This window comes from Scyliorhinus torazame, chromosome 8, assembly GCF_047496885.1.
Source record: "Scyliorhinus torazame isolate Kashiwa2021f chromosome 8, sScyTor2.1, whole genome shotgun sequence".
Classification (NCBI taxonomy): domain Eukaryota; kingdom Metazoa; phylum Chordata; class Chondrichthyes; order Carcharhiniformes; family Scyliorhinidae; genus Scyliorhinus; species Scyliorhinus torazame.
This window is the reverse complement of record NC_092714.1, coordinates 68479704-68506050: the sequence shown is the minus strand read 5'-3', so window position 1 is coordinate 68506050 and position 26347 is coordinate 68479704. Positions and strand designations below refer to the sequence as shown.

The following is a 26347-nucleotide window of genomic DNA, read 5'->3' as shown; positions in this document are numbered from 1 at the left end:
AGCCTATCTATCTCCTGCTGTATTCTCTGACAATCCTCATAACTATCGACAACTCATCTTGATATCAACCTGCTAATCAGACCAGCTACATTTTCTTCCAAGTCATTTATATGTATATTACAAACAGCAGAGGTCCCAGTACTGATCCCTGCGGAACACCACTATTACAGACCTTTATTCAGAAAAACACCCTTCCACTGCTACCCTCTGTCTTCTATGGCCGAGCCAGTTCTGAATCCATCCAGCCAATTCGCCCCTGACCCCATGTCATTTAATCTTTTGCACCATGCTGCCATGAGGGACCTTGTCAAATGCTTTACTAAAGTCAGTGTAGACAACATCCACAGTCCTTCCGTTGTCAATCATTTTTGTCACCTCCTCAAAAAGAAATGTGGAATTTCATACAAGAATTATTCTGGGTTCTGCCGCAGATGGTATTTTACGTATTTGTTCATGGGATTGGGATGCGTCTGTCACTGACAAGACCAGTACGAAGTCTTACAACACCAGGTTAAAGTCCAACAGGTTTGTTTTGATGTCACTAGCTTTCGGAGCGCTGCTCCTTCCTCAGGTGAATGACAAGACCAGCATTTATTTTCCACCCTTAATTGCCCATGAGAAGGATTAAAAAAAGATATTTCCCTGAATAACAACAAAGCTGACTTCAAAAAGACTTAATTTGTTGTAAAGCACTTGGGAATGTTCCTGAAGTCATGCAAAGTGCAATAATAATGAATATTCTTTTTTTCTTTCCTGTCTATTGTCCTCCATCATTAACTCTAGTTCCATGAATGCCGTTGCCTTTTTCCACAAGTAATTGTAACATAATTTGCGAGCTACTCTGCCCCATCTTTAATGGACTCTGACAATAATGAAAGTACTGGTTCAATAACTGTTATTAATCCATTAGTGGGGGTAAAAATTCCAAATTCAGGAACCTTTCAAATGGATTTTTTAAAATAGTCAATGAATTTTTACTTAATTTGCATCAAGAGCTGGTCGTGACTTCATTAGTGCATGGCCATATGAACGACATGTAATTCATTCTATAATTATAGTGAGATACAGGTAATGCCGAGATTGTCTTGGGGCTCCAAAAACATGAACCGAAGCTAAGTCTGTTGTTCTAATTGGCTTTTGTCTCATGATTTAAGTAGTTCTGCCATAATATCATCTGGAGTGCACAAAATGATTCAAAGAACTGTTCATTACATGCTATGTAACATTACTGCAACAGCCACATTCTGCTTTAATCATCTCTCCATCCCGATTCTAGTACAAAATATAATTCCATCAGGCACAATGGCATCATTGAAAGCAGAAGACGTTATATTTTTAAGGGTAGCAGTAATTGAAGAGTACATCTGTTGTGCATTTTGGCTTTATTGCTTGCCTTTATATTAAATCAGGAAGTTGGAGTTTTATCAACTCTTGTCTGCATTTTGTATTGTGGTTAGAACAATGAGGCAGAAAATCCCCTCCTGGAGCAGTTGAGGTTTTTGTGGTCTCGGAGACTTCAACTCATTTAAGTAATAATAAATAAATGAAATGAAATGAAATGAAAATCGCTTATTGTCACAAGTAGGCTTCAATGAAGTTACTGTGAAAAGCCCCTAGTCGCCACATTCCGGCGCCTGTTCGGGGAGGTTGGTACGGGAATTGAACCGTGCTGCTGGCCTGCCTTGGTCTGCTTTAAAAGCCAGCGATTTAGCCCAGTGAGCTAAACCAGCCCCTGGTTTACATAGCTGTCTATGATCTCAGCAAGGAGCAAGACCAGAGGGACAAGGAGAAATTCCAGAAGCAGATCCAAATTAAAGGGCAGCGGTGCGCAGGGGCCTTCTTGGAGGTGAGTAGTGAGTTTAAAAGCACTTACCTTTACAGGAGCAGCCCTTTGGATTTCGGCGGCAGCGGTGCGCAGGGGCCTTCTGGGAGGTGAGTAGTTAGTTTAAAAGCACTTACCTTTACAGGAGCAGCCCATTGGATTTCGGCGGCAGCGGTGCGCAGGGGCCTTCTTGGAGGTGAGTAGTGAGTTTAAGAACCTTACCTTTACAGGAGCAGCCCTTTGGATTTCGGCGGCAGCGGTGCGCAGGGGCCTTCTGGGAGGTGAGTAGTGAGTTTAAAAGCACTTACCTTTACAGGAGCAGCCCTTTGGATTTCGGCGGCAGCGGTGCGCAGGGGCCTTCTGGGAGGTGAGTAGTTAGTTTAAAAGCTCTTACCTTTACAGGAGCAGCCCATTGGATTTCGGCGGCAGCGGTGCGCAGGGGCCTTCTGGGAGGTGAGTAGTGAGTTTAAAAGCACTTACCTTTACAGGAGCAGCCCATTGGATTTCGGCGGCAGCGGTGCGCAGGGGCCTTCTTGGAGGTGAGTAGTGAGTTTAAAAGCACTTACCTTTACAGGAGCAGCCCTTTGGATTTCGGCGGCAGCGGTGCGCAGGGGCCTTCTGGGAGGTGAGTAGTGAGTTTAAAAGCTCTTACCTTTACACGAGCAGCCCATTGGATTTCGGCGGCAGCGGTGCGCAGGGGCCTTCTTGGAGGTGAGTAGTGAGTTTAAAAGCACTTACCTTTACAGGAGCAGCCCTTTGGATTTCGGCGGCAGCGGTGCGCAGGGGCCTTCTGGGAGGTGAGTAGTTAGTTTAAAAGCACTTACCTTTACAGGAGCAGCCCTTTGGATTTCGGCGGCAGCGGTGCGCAGGGGCCTTCTGGGAGGTGAGTAGTTAGTTTAAAAGCTCTTACCTTTACAGGATCAGCCCATTGGATTTCGGCGGCAGCGGTGCGCAGGGGCCTTCTTGGAGGTGAGTAGTGAGTTTAAAAGCACTTACCTTTACAGGAGCAGCCCTTTGGATTTCGGCGGCAGCGGTGCGCAGGGGCCTTCTGGGAGGTGAGTAGTTAGTTTAAAAGCTCTTACCTTTACAGGAGCAGCCCATTGGATTTCGGCGGCAGCGGTGCGCAGGGGCCTTCTTGGAGGTGAGTAGTGAGTTTAAAAGCACTTACCTTTACAGGAGCAGCCCTTTGGATTTCGGCGGCAGCGGTGCGCAGGGGCCTTCTGGGAGGTGAGTAGTTAGTTTAAAAGCTCTTACCTTTACAGGAGCAGCCCATTGGATTTCGGCGGCAGCGGTGCGCAGGGGCCTTCTTGGAGGTGAGTAGTGAGTTTAAGAACCTTACCTTTACAGGAGCAGCCCTTTGGATTTCGGCGGCAGCGGTGCGCAGGGGCCTTCTGGGAGGTGAGTAGTGAGTTTAAAAGCACTTACCTTTACAGGAGCAGCCCTTTGGATTTCGGCGGCAGCGGTGCGCAGGGGCCTTCTGGGAGGTGAGTAGTTAGTTTAAAAGCTCTTACCTTTACAGGAGCAGCCCATTGGATTTCGGCGGCAGCGGTGCGCAGGGGCCTTCTGGGAGGTGAGTAGTGAGTTTAAAAGCACTTACCTTTACAGGAGCAGCCCATTGGATTTCGGCGGCAGCGGTGCGCAGGGGCCTTCTTGGAGGTGAGTAGTGAGTTTAAAAGCACTTACCTTTACAGGAGCAGCCCTTTGGATTTCGGCGGCAGCGGTGCGCAGGGGCCTTCTGGGAGGTGAGTAGTGAGTTTAAAAGCTCTTACCTTTACAGGAGCAGCCCATTGGATTTCGGCGGCAGCGGTGCGCAGGGGCCTTCTTGGAGGTGAGTAGTGAGTTTAAAAGCACTTACCTTTACAGGAGCAGCCCTTTGGATTTCGGCGGCAGCGGTGCGCAGGGGCCTTCTGGGAGGTGAGTAGTTAGTTTAAAAGCACTTACCTTTACAGGATCAGCCCATTGGATTTCGGCGGCAGCGGTGCGCAGGGGCCTTCTTGGAGGTGAGTAGTGAGTTTAAAAGCACTTACCTTTACAGGAGCAGCCCATTGGATTTCGGCGGCAGCGGTGCGCAGGGGCCTTCTTGGAGGTGAGTAGTGAGTTTAAAAGCACTTACCTTTACAGGAGCAGCCCTTTGGATTTCGGCGGCAGCGGTGCGCAGGGGCCTTCTGGGAGGTGAGTAGTTAGTTTAAAAGCTCTTACCTTTACAGGAGCAGCCCATTGGATTTCAGCGGCAGCGGTGCGCAGGGGCCTTCTTGGAGGTGAGTAGTGAGTTTAAAAGCACTTACCTTTACAGGAGCAGCCCATTGGATTTCGGCGGCAGCGGTGCGCAGGGGCCTTCTGGGAGGTGAGTAGTTAGTTTAAAAGCTCTTACCTTTACAGGAGCAGCCCATTGGATTTCGGCGGCAGCGGTGCGCAGGGGCCTTCTTGGAGGTGAGTAGTGAGTTTAAAAGCACTTACCTTTACAGGAGCAGCCCTTTGGATTTCGGCGGCAGCGGTGCGCAGGGGCCTTCTGGGAGGTGAGTAGTTAGTTTAAAAGCTCTTACCTTTACAGGAGCAGCCCTTTGGATTTCGGCGGCAGCGGTGCGCAGGGGCCTTCTGGGAGGTGAGTAGTTAGTTTAAAAGCTCTTACCTTTACAGGAGCAGCCCATTGGATTTCGGCGGCAGCGGTGCGCAGGGGCCTTCTTGGAGGTGAGTAGTGAGTTTAAAAGCACTTACCTTTACAGGAGCAGCCCTTTGGATTTCGGCGGCAGCGGTGCGCAGGGGCCTTCTGGGAGGTGAGTAGTGAGTTTAAAAGCTCTTACCTTTACACGAGCAGCCCATTGGATTTCGGCGGCAGCGGTGCGCAGGGGCCTTCTTGGAGGTGAGTAGTGAGTTTAAAAGCACTTACCTTTACAGGAGCAGCCCTTTGGATTTCGGCGGCAGCGGTGCGCAGGGGCCTTCTGGGAGGTGAGTAGTTAGTTTAAAAGCTCTTACCTTTACAGGAGCAGCCCATTGGATTTCGGCGGCAGCGGTGCGCAGGGGCCTTCTTGGAGGTGAGTAGTGAGTTTAAAAGCACTTACCTTTACAGGAGCAGCCCTTTGGATTTCGGCGGGAACCGGAAGTTCGACCTCTGGCAAGTCCCCCCCCCCCCAATAAATTCTGGTGGAGAGGAAACCCGAGACACTACACGTGTAGTGTCTCCCACCCACCCTCCTCCTCTAACCTAATAATAAGACCCATTGGTGGAAGGTAAGTGCCATATTATATTATATATTATTAGCATTGTGCAGGCCAAGGATTGGAGGTGGAGGAGCAGTCTCTGTCAGCGAGAGAACCTGAGAACATCTCAGAAGGTAAGCAAGTGATTTTTACTTTTATACCTTTTTTCAAATTGTGTGTGTCGGGGGGGGACAGAAAAGCTGTGACCTGAGTGGCTGGTTGGGATTCTAACCTAAATTTTTTTGACTATTTGGGAACTAATTAAACATAATAACTTAATTATAATTTAGAGGATATCTAAGCCAGAGATCGGAGGATATTATAGTTAGCTATCGCATTTCTATTAGAAATCTAGTGCTAGGAAACAGATAGTTGACAGTAACTTTGTAATTTAAAAAAAAAAAAAAAGTATTTATAAAAAAAAGACAAATTTTAATTAATTGACGCAATGTCAGTTAGAGGGGTGCTGTGCTCTGACTGTGAGATGTGGCAGGTCCGGGAGGCTTCCAGCGTCCTGGATGGCTTCATCTGCAGAAAGTGCACCCAACTGCAGCTCCTCACAGACCGCATGGTTCGGTTGGAGCAGCAATTGGATGCACTTAGGAGCATGCAGGTGGCGGAAAGCGTCATAGATCGCAGTTATGTAAGTGTGGTCACACCCAAGGTGCAGGCAGAGAAATGGGTGACCACCAGAAAGGGCAGGCAGTCAGTGCAGGAATCCCCTGTGGTTGTCCCCCTCTCGAACAGGTATACCCCTTTGGATACTGTCGGGGGGGATAGCCTATCAGGGGAAAACAGCAGCAGCCAGAGCAGTGGCACCACGGCTGGCTCTGATGTTCAGAAGGGAGGGTCAAAGCGCAGAAGAGTAATAGTTATAGGGGACTCTATAGTCAGGGGAACAGATAGGCGCTTCTGTGGACGTGAAAGAGACTCCAGGATGGTATGTTGCCTCCCTGGTGCCAGGGTCCAGGATGTCTCCGAACGGGTAGAGGGAATCCTGAAGGGGGAGGGCAAACAGGTAGAGGTCGTTGTACATATTGGTACTAACGACATAGGCAGGAAGAGGCATGAGGTCCTGCAGCAGGAGTTCAGGGAGCTAGGCAGAAAGTTAAAAGACAGGACCTCGAGGGTTGTAATCTCGGGATTACTCCCTGTGCCACGTGCCAGTGAGGCTAGAAATAGGAAGATAGAGCAGACAAACACGTGGCTAAACAGCTGGTGTAGGAGGGAGGGTTTCGGTTATCTGGACCACTGGGAGCTCTTCCGGGGCAGGTGTGACCTGTATAAGATGGACGGGTTGCATCTAAACCGGAGAGGCATAAATATCCTGGCCGCGAGATTTGCTAGTGTCACACGGGAGGGTTTAAACTAGTATGGCAGGGGGGTGGGCACGGGAGCAATAGGTCAGAAGGTGAGAGCGTTGAGGGAGAACTAGGGAATATGGACAGTGTGGCTCTGAGGCAGAGCAGACGGGGAGAAGTTGCTGAACACAGCGGGTCTGGTGGCCTGAAGTGCATATGTTTTAATGCAAGGAGCATTACGGGTAAGGCAGATGAACTTAGAGCTTGGATTAGTACTTGGAACTATGATGTTGTTGCCATTACAGAGACCTGGTTGAGGGAAGGGCAGGATTGGCAGCTAAACGTTCCAGGATTTAGATGTTTCAGGCGGGATAGAGGGGGATGTAAAAGGGGAGGCGGAGTTGCGCTACTTGTTCAGGAGAGTATCACAGCTATACAGCGAGAGGACACCTCAGAGGGCAGTGAGGCTATATGGGTAGAGATCAGGAATAAGAAGGGTGCAGTCACAATGTTGGGGGTATACTACAGGCCTCCCAACAGCCAGCGGGAGATAGAGGAGCAGATAGGTAGACAGATTTTGGAAAAGAGTAAAAACAACAGGGTTGTGGTGATGGGAGACTTCAACTTCCCCAATATTGACTGGGACTCACTTAGTGCCAGGGGCTTAGACGGGGCAGAGTTTGTAAGGAGCATCCAGGAGGGCTTCTTAAAACAATATGTAAACAGTCCAACTAGGGAAGGGGCGGTACTGGACCTGGTATTGGGGAATGAGCCCGGCCAGGTGGTAGATGTTTCAGTAGGGGAGCATTTCGGTAACAGTGACCACAATTCAGTAAGTTTTAAAGTACTGGTGGACAAGGATAAGAGTGGTCCGAGGATGAATGTGCTAAATTGGGGGAAGGCTAATTATAACAATATTAGGCGGGACCTGAAGAACATAGATTGGGGGCGGATGTTTGAGGGCAAATCAACATCTGACATGTGGGAGGCTTTCAAGTGTCAGTTGAAAGGAATACAGGACAGGCATGTTCCTGTGAGGAAGAAAGATAAATACGGCAATTTTCGGGAACCTTGGATGACGAATGATATTGTAGGCCTCGTCAAAAAGAAAAAGGAGGCATTTGTCAGGGCTAAAAGGCTGGGAACAGACGAAGCCTGTGTGGCATATAAGGAAAGTAGGAAGGAACTTAAGCAAGGAGTCAGGAGGGCTAGAAGGGGTCATGAAAAGTCATTGGCAAATAGGGTTAAGGAAAATCCCAAGGCTTTTTACACTTACATAAAAAGCAAGAGGGTAGCCAGGGAAAGGGTTGGCCCACTGAAGGATAGGCAAGGGAATCTATGTGTGGAGCCAGAGGAAATGGGCGAGGTACTAAATGAATACTTTGCATCAGTATTCACCAAAGAGAAGGAATTGGTAGATGTTGAGTCTGGAGAAGGGGGTGTAGATAGCCTGGGTCACATTGTGATCCAAAAAGACGAGGTGTTGGGTGTCTTAAAAAATATTAAGGTAGATAAGTCCCCAGGGCCGGATGGGATCTACCCCAGAATACTGAAGGAGGCTGGAGAGGAAATTGCTGAGGCCTTGACAGAAATCTTTGGATCCTCGCTGTCTTCAGGGGATGTCCCGGAGGACTGGAGAATAGCCAATGTTGTTCCTCTGTTTAAGAAGGGTGGCAGGGATAATCCCGGGAACTACAGGCCGGTGAGCCTTTCTTCAGTGGTAGGGAAATTACTGGAGAGAATTCTTCGAGACAGGATCTACTCCCATTTGGAAGCAAATGGACGTATTAGTGAGAGGCAGCACGGTTTTGTGAAGGGGAGGTCGTGTCTCACTAACTTGATCGAGTTTTTCGAGGAGGTCACTAAGATGATTGATGCAGGTAGGGCAGTAGATGTTGTCTATATGGACTTCAGTAAGGCCTTTGACAAGGTCCCTCATGGTAGACTAGTACAAAAGGTGAAGTCACACGGGATCAGGGGTGAACTGGCAAGGTGGATACAGAACTGGCTAGGCCATAGAAGGCAGAGGGTAGCAATGGAGGGATGCTTTTCTAATTGGAGGGCTGTGACCAGTGGTGTTCCACAGGGATCAGTGCTGGGACCTTTGCTCTTTGTAGTATATATAAATGATTTGGAGGAAAATGTAACTGGTCTGATTAGTAAGTTTGCAGACGACACAAAGGTTGGTGGAATTGCGGATAGCGATGAGGACTGTCTGAGGATACAGCAGGATTTAGATTGTCTGGAGACTTGGGCGGAGAGATGGCAGATGGAGTTTAACCTGGACAAATGTGAGGTAATGCATTTTGGAAGGGCTAATGCAGGTAGGGAATATACAGTGAATGGTAGAACCCTCAGGAGTATTGAAAGTCAAAGAGATCTAGGAGTACAGGTCCACAGATCACTGAAAGGGGCTACACAGGTGGAGAAGGTAGTCAAGAAGGCATACGGCATGCTTGCCTTCATTGGCCGGGGCATTGAGTATAAGAATTGGCAAGTCATGTTGCAGCTGTATAGAACCTTAGTTAGGCCACACTTGGAGTATAGTGTTCAATTCTGGTCGCCACACTACCAGAAGGATGTGGAGGCTTTAGAGAGGGTGCAGAAGAGATTTACCAGAATGTTGCCTGGTATGGAGGGCATAAGCTATGAGGAGCGATTGAATAAACTCGGTTTGTTCTCACTGGAACGAAGGAGGTTGAGGGGCGACCTGATAGAGGTATACAAAATTATGAGGGGCATAGACAGAGTGGATAGTCAGAGGCTTTTCCCCAGGGTAGAGGGGTCAATTACTAGGGGGCATAGGTTTAAGGTGAGAGGGGCAAAGTTTAGAGTAGATGTACGAGGCAAGTTTTTTACGCAGAGGGTAGTGGGTGCCTGGAACTCACTACCGGAGGAGGTAGTGGAGGCAGGGACGATAGGGACATTTAAGGGGCATCTTGACAAATATATGAATAGGATGGGAATAGAAGGATACGGACCCAGGAAGTGTAGAAGATTGTAGTTTAGTCGGGCAGTATGGTCGGCACGGGCTTGGAGGGCCGAAGGGCCTGTTCCTGTGCTGTACATTTCTTTGTTCTTTGTTAATCACACCTAAAGATCCTGGTATAGGCAAATGCAAATGGACTGTCTCTGTGAGAGCCGAGGCACAGGTTTAATTTGATTAGTGCAACTGAATAGCACAGTTAATGAGTCATCCCGAGAAACATTTTTTATCTTCTTACTCTAGTCAACCCACTGGGCCATTTACTTAGAATCAGACCACATGGCTGCTGTGAGGTTGTGCCAACCCTGCATCAGAATGGTTCTCTAGTGAGCCGCCAGCATGGAAAATCCATGAAAAACATCCTTAATCGAGTTCTGAACCATAGTTATGATACTCCTGAAGGAGCCCACAGCAATGGTTAGGACCTTTGATAAAAGGTGCTCACAATCCACTGGCATATTGTCAGCGAGGGGACAGAGGGCGGCACGGTAGCACAGTGGTTAGCACTGTTGTTTCACAGTGCCAGGGACCTGGGTTCGATTCCTGACTTGGGTCACTGTCTGTGCGGAGTCTGCATGTTCTCCCTGTGTCTGCGTGGGTTTCCTCCGGGTGCTCCTGTTTCCCACCACAAGTCCCGAAAGACGTGCTGTTGGGTGAATTAGACATTCTGAATTCGCCCTCAGTGTACCTGAACAGCCGCCGGAGTGTGGCGACTAGGGGATTGTCACGGTAACTTTGTTGCCGTGTTAATGTAAGCCTACTTGTGACACTAATAAAGATTATAAAATATTACATTAATAATCAACCGTTCAAATTCTATACTCTTGAGCCTCTCCCTTCTATTAATAACTTTCAATATCTACAATCATGGAACTAGGATAAAATGATAACTGTGCCTTGGCAATTGGCCATTTAAAAAGGTACAAGGGCCTGCAGCATGTAATTGGATATTGAAAAATTCTTAATGGCCCAACTTGCCATGAACGATTTCCTGGAAATGTGAAGGATGTCACATGTGCGTTGTTGCAGGGGAAGACTGTGGGTGGATTTTTGGCCCCTCCTGGAGTCCGAGACAGATGAGACCAAAAATAAGCCACGCAAGATCCATCCCACCTTCAGGCCATTGATGCAGAGGTGGGATCGGGGCTGATGGTGCTACCTGCTCACAGGTGGTGGGAGCTGATCAGGTTCATTATGATGCTAATTGAAGAAGGCCAACTGGCAGGGGATGATTTAGGTGCCTGGAAGGGATGGCAGACTGATAGAGCCAGCACTCCCAGGCAGATCTAGAGGCCCCGTCTGTCTGCCTGGTACAGAAGCAGCAGCTGGCTGCCCTGTGGAGGGGTTCCACTCCACAGTTCACCTCTACCCAACACCCCCCCCCCACACACACACAAGAGTGGTGGCCTGGCTGTATTTTTTAATAATTCAAAGATGTTGCAGAGTGGGTGCATCAATCTTAATGTTTACTGTCTCTAACTACCCTTCTATTGCAGCCTGTTGCTCCTCTCAAGCTGGAAGGCCTCTAATTGACCATGAATAGGGTTTAGAGCGTGTACATGAGGAGGGATTAAGGGTGGATCAGAGGGCAGCAAACTTGGGAGGACAGAGAACGTGATAAATGGAGATTGGAATCATGTAAAATGAGAAGTTGATTAGTGCAGAGAATGAGGGGAAAAGCAAACGATACTTTTCTGAGAATTTTCTAATGGTACTTAGATGGGGGGTAAGGGACAGGCTTCATGGGCGTGATGCTCCGGCCTCGTTACTCTCTCGCTCCAGCAAAAATGAGGTCAGTGAACAGCGGGAGAGGCTGAAAATGAGAACCACCGCCAGCACCAAACAATTTGTGATGCAAGGGGCCCGCTCCCATAGGCAAAATTGAGATCTCACCGTAGTGTGGCGAGAAACCAATTATCACCACTTAAGCCCTATTTCGTTACAATTAACGGGAGCCATCCCTTGTCCAGCGGCCTCCCATCATTCATCGGCCTCCCCAGCAGGTGGTTACGCTGGCGCCTATTAGAATTCCTTTTAATAAACGTGAACCTGCCGTAAGGACTTCCGTGGGAGCTGAAGTGCTGAGTAGCCATCTTGGCTCACAGGCAAAGAGCCTGGGGCACTGGGCTTGCCACCTCAGTGCTTGGCGGGGGGGTTGGGGGCACTCGGCTCTGGGAGGGACACCCTCTGCAGGGGTGGGCCATAAAAGTGAGGGTGGGAGGAATTGCTGGGGGGGGAACCATGGGGTAACTGCTCGCGGCACCACCATGCCAACCCCTGGACCTTGTGTACCCATTCTGGGGACAACCCTTGTCCTTGCCCATCTGCCCCACCGACCACCCATAACCCCCACTGACTGCCGAGGCCCTCTGGCAAGTGGCCATTTAAAATGGTACAAGGGCAGGGCAGCATGGTGGCACAGTGGATAGCACTGCTGCCTCACGGTGCCAAGGTCCCAGGTTCGATCCCGGTTCTAGGTCACTGTCCGTGTGGAGTTTGCTCATTCTCCCCGTGTTTGCGTGGGTTTAGCCCCCACAACCCAATGATGTGCAGGGTAGGTGGATTGGCCACACTAAAATTGCCCCTTAATTGGAAAAATGAATTAGGTACTATAAATTCATTTTTAAAAAGGTACAAGGACTATTGCTGACAGTGAATTGGCAGTCGTGGTTAAGTGAGCACTTCACTCAGGCCAAGTGGATTCCCATGGGTGGGCGGGCCTTGTAGCATGTGGGTGCCATTGCCTAGCATCCCATTCAGACTGTGATACCTGGACACTGTGCCCGAACAATGTGCGTGCCAACATCACATACACAGCAGCCAACACCCGAACACCCAGGGGATGGGACACAGCTCCGGGGACATGTCCACGACTGGAGGGTGGGCGAGTGCCACGGGGAGGAGACCATCACCCGGTTCAGGTGATGTTAGGAGCGGGTGTCCTGGGTCCAAGGACTGGGGTCCAGTGAGGGAGGCCCCCTGTGGCCGGGTGTGTGTGGGTAAGGCATTCCGGGTGGGGGAGAGAGGGAACCAATGGCAGAATGGAGGGTCCAGGGATTGGAACCACCGCTGTCTGTCAGCCTAACACCCTCTCCCAATGCCTTACAGATATTGAATGCTGTGGCAGGGATTTTTACCCAGCAGATCTTGCCCTAGTGGTGCTGCTGCTAGGCCAGGCAGCCAGACGCCGGAACGGCGGCAGCAGCAGCGTCTGCAGATGGTCGAGGCGGCGGACCCTGTGCCGGACCCTGCCCCACACCCTGAGGACCCGGCCACCCATCAGGCCAGGGAAGGGCCCAGACAGGGCGGTCTGCGACGGCCATGGCTATACAGACATCGCTAGTCATTCGAACAGATGACAGACAGCGTGTGCCGCAAGGGACCCCGCCTCAACAAGGAGACGGTGCGGCATTTGTGCCATATCCTCGCGGACCTGCCACCACATGGAGGAGGACACTCGCTCCCCATGGCAGTCAAGGTCACTGCAGCTCTTTTATGCCTCAGGATCTTTCCAGGGCTCGAACGGTGTCCTGTGTGGTGTCTCACAGCCCACAGGTGTGTCCAACAGGTCACAGATGCCCTGTTTGCCTGGGCATAAAACAGCATTATCTTTGACATGGACCAAGCCGAGCAAAATGCCTGGGCAGCAGGTTTCTCCACCATCGCTGGGATGTCCCAGGTCCAGGGGGTAATAGATGCCATGCATGTTGCCTTGCACACTGGGCCACCTGGGAGTGCCCTACATTAACAGAAAGGGGTTGCATTCCTTGAACATCCAGCTCGTGTGCGACCACCACATGAAGATCATGCACGTGTGTGCATTCTTCCCAGGGTGCGTCCACGACAGCTACATCCTGGGGCAGTCATTCATCCCCGGTCTCTTAGAGGACCACTCCAGGATGGATGGCTGGCTCTTGGAGGATAAGGGGTATCCGCTGAGGACCTGGCTAATGATGCTAGTGTGGAGGCCGGAGACCGAAGTGGAGACCCGATACAACGAGGCCCATGTGGCCACCCGGGCTGGGATTGAGCTGTGCATCGGACTCCTCAAGATGCAGTTCCAATGCCTCAAGTACACCGCTCGGAGAGTGGCCCGCTTTGTGGTGGTCTGCTATGTCCTCCACAACCTCGCACAACAGCGGGGCAATGAGCTGGAGGTTGGTGATGAGGAACGTGTGGCCACCTCCGAGGATGAGGACGAAGATGAGGATGATGAGGCAGTGCCGGACCAATTGGAGGATGAGCCCAGGGAGCAACTGGAGAACCAGCCAGAGGCTGCAGGACAGGTGGCAGTGGCGAGGGTCAGGCAAGACCGGAGGGCCAGGAAGGCCCTCGTACTCACCCGATTCACTTAGGACATGGCCTGGCCCGTCATTGCCACTCCCATTTTGCACCCTCCCAAGGTCTGTGTCAAATCACTCCAGGGTTCTGGGACAGTATCAACACCATAGTGCGCCACTGTCGAGGGCAGGGAGGTTATGATAACCCACAGATGGCACATTGCTGTCTCACGGCGCCGAGGTCCCAGGTTCGATCCCGGCTCTGGGGCACTGTCCATGTGGAGTTTGCACATTCTCCCCGTGTTTGCATGGGTTTCGTCCCCACAACCCAAAGATGTGCAGGGTAGGTGGATTGGCCATGCTAAATTGCCCCTTAATTGGGAAAAATGAGTTGGACACTCTAATTTTTTTATAAAATGATAACCCACAGGGAGCTGAGTGGCAGTGCTCCTCAATCTAGGCCATAGTCTGACCCCTGCCTGTCTGCTGAGTGCTCGCTCACACCCATCACCTGCATGAGGTGTACCTGGGGTGTGGGGGGATACCTGGAGAGATGGGCCAAGGGTTCGGAGGTCGGCCCGCATTGTGGAAGAAAGTGGCAGAGGCATCATACTGGTTGTGCACACGGGTGTCTATTGCGTTTTTGTAATTCCCCACTCCCCCTCCCCTCCCCTCCCCCTCCCCTACGCCAGTGCCCTCAGTGATCCTCGATGTGCTTTGCCCACCTTGCTCTGCCGCTATTTGATTTGATTTGATTTGATTTATCATTGTCACATGTATTAGTATACAGTGAAAAGCGTTGTTTGATGCACAGCAGAGGTGGAGGCAGCCAGCTGCTTACCATGTCCCACGGCTTTCAATGTCCCTGGCAGGCATCCTCTGGGGTCGGAGGGCCCCGGCTCACTTATCAGCAGCACACGTACAGCCATGCCACCCTGTTCCGGGTGCGAGACGCGGCCTCACCAGAGTTGTGGAACTCTGAGGGACTAGTGGCCACCGTCACCACTCCATAGCACAGGTCCGGGTTCGTATTCAACGCCCCCTCCTCCCTGTCTGTGCCCAAAGGGCCCTGGGGTTCACCTTGGGACGGAAGGACAGCTGGTTCGAGACCCGGTTGCCCCTGAATCATCTGGCTCTGCCGGACCTTGTGGTTCCTCATGTTCTGGATTATTGTGGCGACGCCCACAGCAATGTCCCTCAGTGACTGGGACATGCTCTGCAGCGCATCGGCAATGCCCAACCACGACTGGGATGAGCTCCGCAGCACTTCGGTCATTCCCATCTGAGAGCAGGACATATCCTGCAGAACCTCATCAAGGTCAGCCTGCAACTGGGTCACATCCCCCAGCGAGGGGGACATTCTGTCGAGACCCTCTGCCAAGGCCACCATCAACTGCTCAATGCCTTGGACACCTTCACTGATGGTGCCGAAGTCATGCACCAGGCTCTCCACTGTGGTCGCCACCCTGGCAGTGTTGGCCTCGGTGCCATGCATTGCTGGCAACATCTCCTGTTCACGTAGCCTCTGGGACACCTCCAGTCAGCCATGGGTCTGCTGGAGTGTTGTTGACATATCCCTCTGAATGCCTGACTGCTCCCGATCATCTCCAAGGGAGGGGGGTGCGGACGGAGGCTGGGGGGGGATTGAAGAGAGAGTGGGTGGAGGGAGGGTTGGGGGTCGCATGGAGGAATTGGGGGGTGGATGCTCGCATGGAGGCAGAAAAGTCTCAGGAGGTGGGTGGGGGGGCGTTAGTGTCGACTCACTCGTGCTTCCTAGTGTAGGTCGTTGACCTTTTTCCAGCACTGGAGGCCAGTCCTCCTGCTCACACTCCCAAGCTCACAGCTGCTGCCACCTTATCCCACTCCCAAGCTCACAGCTGCTGCCACCTTATCCCAGGCAGCACGGCTGCCCTGTGACTAACCCTCCAGACCCTAGGGGGAACAGGACATCCTTCCTGACCTCCACCCCTGCATCCACGAGACTTGGGGTTGGTCTCCTGGGCACCATTATTGCAAGCTGGCTGGGGTTGGCTGTGCAAGTGCTGTTTAATTGCTGCTCAATCTTGTTAGCGTGGGGCTGGTGAGCGCGCTGTTGGTGAATCAGCTGGTGAGCCTTCATTTGCGGCGAGAAGCCCGTGGGGCCTCGTTAAGTGGACCACTTAACGATGGATAGCGTTGCCGGCCTCACTGGGCTGAGCGCCGGGAAGCTCCCGCTCGTGATCACACTTAGAATTCTTTCTGGAGACTCCTGCCCGATATACAAGCTGGACTTCTTCTATCCTTTCATTTTCTAAGTCTCTTATTGATTCAGAAAAGCCCATGGGCTGGATTCTCCATCAGCAAGATCCTCCATTTCATCGGCATCGCATTCACACCCGCGACTTTCCTGATTCTATGATAATCTTTTCCCCACACAGACGGATGTGAACGGTGCCAAAGAGGCCCGGCCAACCACGCCCACAAGTTCTGATCTTGCCCCAGACTTGCTGGGTACTGGACAGCCGTCTTTGAGGCAATGTCCAAAGTGGCGGGGGTGAGGGTGGGGCCATGCCCGAGAGAGGCAGTCTTCGGGGTATCAGGCCAGCCAGATCTCTTCATGGGGAGGAAGGCCAATGCCCTTGCCTTTGCCTCCCTGATCACCCGCCGTAGAATCCTGCAGACTGGCTGTTCAACCTATCAGAATTTCTCCAAATGGAGAAAATCTAATTCTCCATCCGGGGGTTGGAAGATGGCTTCCTCAAAACATGGGAGCCATTCACCCGACTGTTCTTGGATCTGTTTGCGGCCAACAAACAAACAAACAAATAAAGAAATAGACAAGTAGCCAAGAGCCAGGGGAAAGTAGCCAGGACATGATAAAAGAGAGGAAAGGGAGAGAGTATTGGGAGACAGGGTTGGGGGAGGGGGGGTGGTAGTGGTGGGGTGGGTGGGTGGGGGGGGGGGGGGGCGGTGGTGCAGGGAGGGAGGGAGGACGAGGGAAGGAGAACAACAGAGGGGAGCCAGAAGGGAGGAAAGAGGAGGGAACACAAACTGGGGGCAGAGTGGAGGAAACGACAACGACCACAACAAGCACAGCAAGGCGAAAGAGAGAGAGAATGAACAGGAAGAAGAAACGATAGATGGCCAAGGCTAAGGCAAATGGACAAAATAAAAGACCAAGAGATGCAAGTGACATCAGGGACACCACCCAGGTGCCCCTTCCGCCCGGTTTTGTTTTGCTTGTTTTGTTTTACTTCCTCTGTTTTTTGTTTTCTTGTGTGTACATTTGTAAGTATATCATGTATAAAACCCAATAAAAACATTTTTTTAAAAAAAAAATATATATATATATATTTTTTTTTCCCCCTCACAGACCCCCAGGAATGGGGATCAGCTTTAGAGCACTTGACCCATCCGTACCTCATAAATATCTCCCTTATTCTTCAGTTATGAAAATCAGGCATAGTACCGAAAGATCTAGGTGTACAGGTCCACAGGTCACTGAAAGGGGCAACACCGGTGGAGAAGGTAGTGAAGAAGGCATACGGCATGCTTGCCTTCATTGGCTGGGGCATTGAGTATAAGAATTGGCAAGTCATGTCGCAGCTGTATAGAACCTTAGTTAGGCCACACTTGGAGTATAGTGTTCAATTCTGGTCGCCACACTACCAGAAGGATGTGGAGGCTTTAGAGAGGGTGCAGAAGAGATTTACAAGGATGTTGCCTGGTATGGAGGGCATTAGCTATGAGGAGCTGTTGAATAAACTTGGTTTGTTCTCACTGGAACGACGGAGGTTGATAGGCGACCTGATAGAGGTCTACAAAATTATGAGGGGCATAGACAGAGTGGATAGTCAGAGGCTTTTCCCCAGGGTAGAGGGGTCAATTACTAGGGGGCATAGGCTTAAGGTGCGAGGGGCAAGGTTTAGAGTAGATGTATGAGACACGTTTCTTACACAGAGGGTAGTGGTTGCCTCGAACTCGCTACCGGAGGAAGTGGTGGAAGTGGGGACGATAGTGACATTTAAGGGGCATCTTGACAAATACATGAATAGGATGGGAATAGAGGGATACGGACCCAGGAAGTGTAGAAGATTTTAGTTTAGTCGGGCAGCATGGTCGGCACAGGCTTGGAGGACCTGTTCCTGTGCTGTACTTTTCTTTGTTCTTTGTTTTCTAGTACAAGACCATTTGTGATTGAGATTCTTGGTAACTATTGTTCAGCATTACCTGGAACCATTAAATGTTGGAGACTCCTAGGTCCTTTTCAACCCCTTGATGTAGTTGCTGAAGAGAGCACAAATCCAGAAAATGGGCACCCTTCCTCATACCACCTTAGGGTTCTCACAGGAAAAGGAGCATTTCCCCCCCCCCCCCCTTATTTCTTACCAAATTTACCACAACTTGAAAAGACCACGTGAAATTAGAAAACAGGAAGTAGCTGCTCCAGTATTTTTCCTCCACTGTATGAGATGATCTGAGCTCTCCTCGGCACAGATGTGGTAGGGTGCTATGTAAATGGAATTTCTTTCATCCTTAACATATGAAGCACTGAAATATAGAATATGTGAGAATCTTAATATTTAATAATCGATTAGAATGCAGAGTCTAATGGGAATTTTTAATAGTGAACTCGAAAATAGCAAATGTTATTAACTTGAATCAAAGTGTGTAAACTGAATGTTTCATGGTAAATTAGAATAATATATTTTTTTGTACAATCCAAATTATTATTTGTGATTAAAAATCTTCCCTTCCAAGACGAGAAAGATCTTGACATGTGGATTTAACTTCACTATTGGGGCAGCACGGTGGCACAGTGGTTAGCACGGTGGCTTCACAGCTCCGTGGCCCCAGGTTCGATTCTCCGGCTTGGGTCACTGTCTGTGCAGAGTCCGCACGTTCTCCCCGTGTGTGCGTGGGTTTCCTCCGGGTGTTCCGGTTTCCTCCAACAGTCCAAAGATGTGCAGATTGTTTTGTTATGTTTCCTTTGTAACATAAGCGGCTTCCTTGTGTTGCATTTGTCAAGGAAGGTCGAGACGTGTAAATAATTTCAACTCATTTATTTACACTATGTGCACTTTTATAACTTGAGTTCGACACTACTGCTAATCCTATTGTAGCTACCTAAACTGACTGACCAGCTGCTGTCTTCCACGTGGTGGGTGTGATAATGAATCAACCCTGTGCCTCTCCTCACTGACTGTCTCCACTGGCCGAAAAGGCTGATCATGTGTGTGGTGTCCTTTATGTATGGGTTGGTGTAATGCCCCCCTGTGGTCGTGTCACCTCCTTGTGTATCGTGAATGTCCATTGGTCGCCTCCCATCTAACTTATCTATTGGTTGAGTGTGTGTGTGTGATGTTTCTGGTGCTCCTTCTAGTGTCTGTCTAGCTTACATGTATTTACAGTGATGCACATCACCACACAGATTAGATGGATTGGTCATGCTAAATTGCCCTTTAGTGTCCAAAAAGGTTAGGTGGAGTTATTGGGTTACAGGATAGGGTGTTGTGTGGGCTTAAGTAGGGTGCTCTTTCCAAAGGCCGGTGCAGACTCGATGGGCCAAAAGGCCTCCTTCTGCACTGTAAATTCTATGATTCTACGATATTAAAAGTGGAAAGTTGTCTTAATTTTTCTAATAAACTCAGTAGTTTACACTTCCCCATTAAACAACATGTCCTCATATAACTCGAGTAATAACAATTTTAATGAGGTATTTTTTGGCATTGTAAACAGTAGAATTACAGAACGAGAAAACAAAAGGACTGTACAGTAAACAAAGTACATAGTGCAATTGCCGTAGCCCGTCCCGCCGAGATCTGCCTAATTGACCCCCGAGACTACATTCCCCTGATTAATTCTCCGAAAAGAAGTCAATGAATGGTTGCCACCTCCGGGCGAACCCTAACAACGACACTCTCAAGACAAACTTGATTTTCTCTGAGCCCAGGAAACTCGCCATGTCTGACAGCCAGGCTTCCGACTTCGGGGGCTTTGAGTCCCTCCAAGCTAGAGGTATCCGTCTCCGGGCTACCAGGGAAGCAAAGGCCAAGACGTCGGCCTCTTTCTCCCCCTGGACTTCCGGGGCCTCTGAATCCCCCAAAATCGCCACCTCTGGACTCATTGCCACCCTCGTTCAGTACTCTAGACATGATGTCCTCGAACCCCTGCCAGTATCTCCTCAGTTTTGGACAAGCCCAAAACATGTGGACATGGTCTGCCAGTCCTCTCAGACACTTTACACACCTGACTTCTACACCGAAGAATCTGCTCATCCGGGACACTGTCATGTGGGCCTGGTGGACGACCTTAAATTGAATCAGGCCAAGCCTGGCACATGTTGCAGTCCCATTGACCCTGCTCAGCGAGTCCGCCCACAGGCCTTCCTCAATCTGCCCTCCCAACTCCTCCTCCCATTTATGCCTCAGCTCCTCGGTCTGCGTCTCCTCCGCCCCCATGAGTTCCTTGTAAATATCCGAGACACTTTCCTCCCCCACCCATCCTCTAGACACTACCCTATCTTGGATCCCCTTTAGTGGCAAGATTGGAAAAGATGGCACCGGCCTACGCAAAAAGTCCCGCACCTCAATATACCGGAATTCATCCCCCCGCGTCAACCCCAACTTGGCCTCCAGCGCCCTCAAGCTAGGGAAGCTCCCTTCCAAAAACAAATCTCCCATCCGCTCAATCCCTGCCCTCCGCCATACCCGAAACCCCCTGTCCAACTTCCCCAGGCAAACCGATGGTGGTCACATATCGAGGACCAAACCGATGCTCCCGTTGCTGAAATTCGGCAGTGCAAGACCCCCTTCCCCCCCAGTTCTATAAAATTTTTATAAAATTCTACCGGGTACCCATCCGACCCCAGGGCTTCACCTGACTGCATGGCGTTTAAGCCCTCAAATATCTCCTCAGCACTGATCGGGGCGCCCAGCCCTTCGACTAGCTCCCTACCCACTTTTGGGACTATCAGGCCGCTAAGAAGCGTCTTATCCCCTCCGGCCCCGCGGGGGGCTCCGAGCCAGCGGGTCTGCTATAAAAGTCCTTGAAAGCCCTGTTCACACCGGCCGCATCCCCTACCAAGTTACCGCCTCCATCCACCACTTTACCTATTGCCCTAGCCGCCTCGCTCTTTCTGAGCTGCTGAGCCAGCATCCTGCTGGCTTTCTCTCCATGTTCGTATACCGCACCCAGTCGCCTTTCTGAGCTGCTCCACTGCCTTACCCGTGGACACCACCCCAAACTCCGCCTGCAGCCTCCTCCGTTCCCACAAGAGCTCCGCACTCAGGGTCCCTGCATACCTCCTGTCAATCTGCAGGATCTCCGCTAACAGTCGGTCCATTTCTGCCCTGCCCGTCTTGTCTCTGTGAGCCCGGATTGAAATCAGCTCCCCTCTCACCACTGCCTTGAGCGCCTCCCACACCACCGCTGCTGAGACTTCCCCTGTATCGTTGACCTGCAGGTAGATTTGTATACACTTCCTCACCCTCTCGCACACCCCTTCGTCCGCCAGCAGTCCCACATCCAGCCTCCACTGCGGGCGCTGGAAGCTCTCTTGTCGAGTTATATTCTGATGGATTTTTAATGCTGGAGTTGCAACTCAAAAGTTAACCAGTCAGAAAAACTTGTTTAAAAGTTCCAATCTCTATTCCGAATTGTGTGGTCTGTGATTATGTTTCCAGTGTTTCAAAAAATGTTCTGTTTCTAACTCGTTTTTGTTTTCTTTTTCTCTAGTTGCTACACTTCACTCGAAGGCCTGTGCATCTTCGTCTCTCTTCTACTTCTTATTTGTCTATCCATTTATAGTCTTCGCAGCTCTGACCATTGTTGTAGTTTATTTTTGCCTGAGGCCGAAGAAACCACAGAAAACAGCTCATGAAAAGAGTCTTTGGACACCAATCGAAACATTAATAGTCGATCCTAAGAGTGAATAAGAAGACGATGTAATATCACATTTTGTATTTCCTTATTTTTGTAACTCTCGTTTGTTGCTATAGGAACAGTCATAAATAGCAGCAAAATGTCACTTGCAGTCAAGAACATGTTCTCACTGATTCCCAGCCAAACAAAATGTTAAGACAAAAAATGCAATTTGAGGGCATTGGCGCAATTTTGCACAGTGATGATCATTTTCTTTTAAATTAGCATTGGTGAACCTTGCCTAAGAAGAAATTTGTGACTACGCTATTCACTGAATGCCACATATGCTGGAAGGCTCAGCTTCTCTGTTGGTTCAAACAACCCAACTCTTGCTTCGCTTCTGATTATTGGCAACATTTAATTTTTGTGAACGTCCTTCTTCCTAATACCTTTCAGTTCCTTAATTCAAACCTAAAACAGGCAACTAAATCTCATCACCAATTTTGCTTCCCAATCCTTTCCAAGTATTTAAGTCCTTTTCGCTGTAGCTCCTAAGCTAGAACAGCAGGGAGTCAAAAATGACAAAATAACCAGAGCTTTAGATTTTAAAAATCTAACTGGTTGAGCACTTGGAGAACAATGTAGTGTTATAATAGATTTTTTTTTGCTCAGGGCTGTACTTGTCAAAAATGCTGAACCAATTGTTAAATCAACAAGAGAATAAGTTGCTGGATATTATTCAACACTTGCAAAGTGCATGGTCGAATCATAGCATTGGTACAGTGGTCAGTTTTGTTACTGGAATACAAAGCAATCATTCAAACCCTGGAGGCCGTAGAGATAGGCCACAGCATGAGACTGGATTAACTTTTGTCAATCAGCCTTGAAGGAGGTGGTTGAAAGATGTATGCAAGACAGTAAAAAGTATGGTAAAGGTGTACTGAAAGCACCATGTTAAATTAAACCTGGAGAGAAGAGAAATGAATTCAAACTGTGGTGAATGACGTAGCGTAGGAAGTTCTTGCAAAGAATGGTCAACATTTGGAATTAAATCTTGAATGGAATAATGCTAGTTCAATGCTGGGACAAGAAATAGTGGTAGCAGAGTTCTGGATGGAATATTGGAGATGGGTGAAAATAGCCTTCACGATTTGTATGTATCCTGCGATCTTGCAATCTCAGACAGAAAGATAATTGTGTTGACAAATAGATGAGAGGCAAGTTTAATGTGTTTGTTTCTGAAAGATCAGATCAAGATATGACTGGAGATGGGATTATTTTCTATATGTATTGTGCTAAAGGTCTTGCACATAACACGTGGTGAGGGGCAGCAATTGCAAGACAAAATTTCTGGGACCAGGGAAAGGCTTTACTGGGACAGTATTATGTGTGACAGTGTGTATATTTGTGCCAGAATGTTTATGTGCTCTGATGGCATTGATCTAGCCATGCATGAGAAGTAGTTTTTTTTAAAAAAATCTTATTTTAGGTGTATATGGTGGAATGGATGGGCAATTCAGAGAACTTTTATTTTTTTTCAAGGTTTTGATTGGATATGAAGCTTTTTTTTATTCTCATTGTTTTCAATAGCTTATTAATCTTTTTTTGTCATTTGTACAAGTAGGGAATGTGTGTGCAGAGATGAATATTATGCACAGAATTACCAGACATTTAATTAAAGTTGAACCAGTTACAAGAGTACAGTGAAACAAGAAACAGGTTAACGAAAGAGGATAGGAAAGGGGTTCTAAAACAACTTTCACTGTAGTTCAGGAGCAGTAAGGTTACAGAAACCTCTGCCAGTTGCCACACAAATGTAAAATTAATGATGGGGTGTTGCTTTTAAAGTGTTCCAAAAGTATTATTTTAGCCGCAAAATACTTTTAGATTAAAGAAAGCATGCCAAGGAGCATCAGTTGGCATTAGAATTCAATGCCCAGAGACCCATCATGTCACCAACCATATGTAGGTATGGCACAACTGCTCAAACTGCAGGTTGGCAGAGATACAGTTTCAAAGATATGCCATCTGCTAAAAGACATCTAAAGCCAATCTGTATAATTAATGGCATTGAAGATCACTAGCATCGTTAACATTTTTATGTCCAACTCTTTCCAGGCTAGCGCCAGATCCAACAGTTTCTCGTTGTTCCTGCTGGAGACAATTGATAAGAACAGGATTAGACACCGATATAATGCCTTTGAGCAAATAGTCCTCTGATACTTGCTGTCCAAGTTCATCCAGACAGAATCTGTAAAAATCTTTCATGATTGTGGTTTGTTGGCCATCCCTAATTACCCTTGAGCTGAGTGACTTCCCACTTAAGTTAAGAGTCAACCATATTGGGTGGCACAGTGGTGCAGTGGTTAGCACTGCTGCCACAGTGTCAAGGACCGGCCTTGTGTCAGGTCCAAGTGGAGTTTGCACATTCTCCCCCATGTCTGCATGGATACATCCCAAAGATGTGCAGGGTAGGTGGATTGGTCACACTAAATTTCCCCTTGGAATTTATTTTAAAATACGAGTCAACCACATTGCTGTGGTTCTGGAGTCACATGTACTCCAGGCCATGTAAGAATGGCAGATTTCCTTCCCTAAACAATGTTGGTGAACTGGATGGGTTTTTATGACAATCGATAATAGTTTAATGGACATTATTGCTGTGGCTGGTTTTCAGTTCCATTTTATTCAGTGGATTCACATTTGGGACTTGAACCCAGATCCCTTGAGCATTAATCTGGGCCTTTGGATTCATAGTCTATTGACATTACCAATATGGCACTATTTCCCCAAGTCATATAATCCCCACAATGCAGAAGGAGGCCATTTGGCCCATCGGGTCTACACCGATCTCTGAAAGAGCACCCTAACTAACCCCATAACCCCACTTAACCTTTGAACATTATGGCATTTTATCATGACCAATCTGCCTAACTCGCACATCTTTGGACTGTGGGAGGAAACCGGTGCACCCAGAGGAAACACACACAGACACTGGGAGAATGTACAAACTCCACACAGACAGTCATTCGAGGCCGGAATTGAACCCGGGTCCCTGGCACTGTGAGGCAGCAGTGCTAGCCACTGTGCTGCCCTAAAGGAATCAGTGATGTTTTAGAGAGTTGCAATGTTTATGAAACCATGGAGGGAGATTTTAACTTGATTCACCCTATGGGCATGGATCTGTAGCTTCATTCCCATGTCCCACCTGGCGCTATTTGGCCTTCACAAATGAAATGAAAATTGCTTATTGTCACAAGTAGGCTTCAAATGAAGTTACTGTGAAAAGCCCCCAGTCGCCACATTCCGGCGCCTGTTCGGGGAGGCTGGTACGGGAATCGAACCGTGCTGCTGGCCTGCCTTAGTCTGCTTTCAAAGCCAGCCATTTAGCCCTGTGCTAAACCAGCCCCTAAACAAGCACGCAAGACCACAATTTTCTAAAAGTCAAAGGTACAAATGGGCAGAGCATGAATGGTCCATGCGCCTTTTTTGTAGGCAGCCTAACCACAAAATGTTTAATCTCCATTTTTGTCAGATTTCCTGGGTTCACACACACAAAACAAATCTGGGCTGCTGTGCTACCGGCTACCAGCCCCAACCCCCACCCACCAGCTCTAAGTGGTAGTGTAGGAGATGGTCAATCTCCTGTCTCTCTGAGCTGGTGAGTTTAAACAGGGTACTATCCATTTGGTACGTGCAATTCACCAACTGAATGCAAATGAGGCCTTTTTGCTAGTAGTTAAAATTGCCCATCGTAAGCCTTCAAAAGTCAGTGTTTTCAGAAGAAAAAGGGAGAAAAAAATAATTACTGCTATGGTGGAATTAAGTTGTATGAAATAATCTCCTTGTATTACTATTTTTGTCTGGCTTCATTTGTGTAAAATAAGAATTTTAAAATTTATAATATACAGAGAAACCACCTTTGACAAGTTAACCTCAATGGAAAGCTTTCCATTATGTATGGCTTTTAATTCAAATTTACTGACATTCTTTGTGTTTGCTAAGAAATATGCTGAAATTTGTACCTTTCAAAAAAATAAAGTAAAAATGAGAGGGTGTTTGATCACTGTCACTGACTTTAGAGAGGATGGCTTTACATAAACTGAAGTAAAGCAAGTGCGAAGGAGCACATTAAGGGAGCATTCTCAATGGAACATCATTCCAATTTACACTCTCAGATCAGCTACGCTTATGTGAAATGTGCCTAATTATATTGTGATAAAGTGACTATGATGGAGTACCTGAGTTCGACATCCAAGTTGAAATCCTGCAATGCCAGCACCTATGGTTAAATCCCTTAAACACAACGTAGGTTGCAACTTACAGCTCCAGAGCGCACTGGTTTCAGTGCTATAGGAGCCTGGATGGGGTTTCTGCTTGCAGAAACATCTGGCATGACACAGGCCAGCCTGTGCCTCCACTGAAAGCATGTGGAGCGGGCAGTTGGGTTTTTAAAAATAAATTTAAAGTACCCAATTATTGTTTTCCAATTAAGGGGCAATTTAGCGTGGCCAAGCCACCTACGCTACACATCTTTAGGTTGTGGGGGTGAGACCCACGCAGACACTGGTAGAATGTGTAAACTCCACATTGACAGTGACCCGGGGCCAGAATAAAATCCGGTCCTCGGTGCCATGAGGTGCAGTGCTAACCACTGTGCCACCGTGCTGCCCCCCCCCCCCCCCCACCATACCATCCCCATTGAGTGGGCAGATTGTGATGTCAGTCAGAGTTTATTGCCAATATTATGCCTGACGTGCCATTTTGGGCCTGACTTGTTGACATGCTCTCTGTAACACACACACACACACATCTGTTCAATTCCACAAGCATTACTGCACATGGCATCATGATATTTTCTGGTGGTGTGGTTTTGAAAATAAGAGGCGAGACAGTCACACCATCTGTAGCTTGTAAT

The 26347-nt window shown here is 48.7% G+C and overlaps 1 protein-coding gene across 1 annotated transcript in view; it reads left to right on the top strand.

Moving 5' to 3' along the window:
• Positions 1-25485, top strand: part of LOC140427919 (immunoglobulin superfamily member 3-like) — a 101136-nt gene extending 75651 nt beyond the window's left edge. Inside the window, exon 9 of the mRNA XM_072513782.1 lies at positions 21304-25485. Within this exon, the coding sequence (XP_072369883.1) occupies positions 21304-21503 (200 nt within the window). The 3' untranslated portion in view covers positions 21504-25485. The remainder of the gene's footprint in view (positions 1-21303) is intronic.
• The last annotated feature ends 862 nt before the right edge of the window (positions 25486-26347 follow it).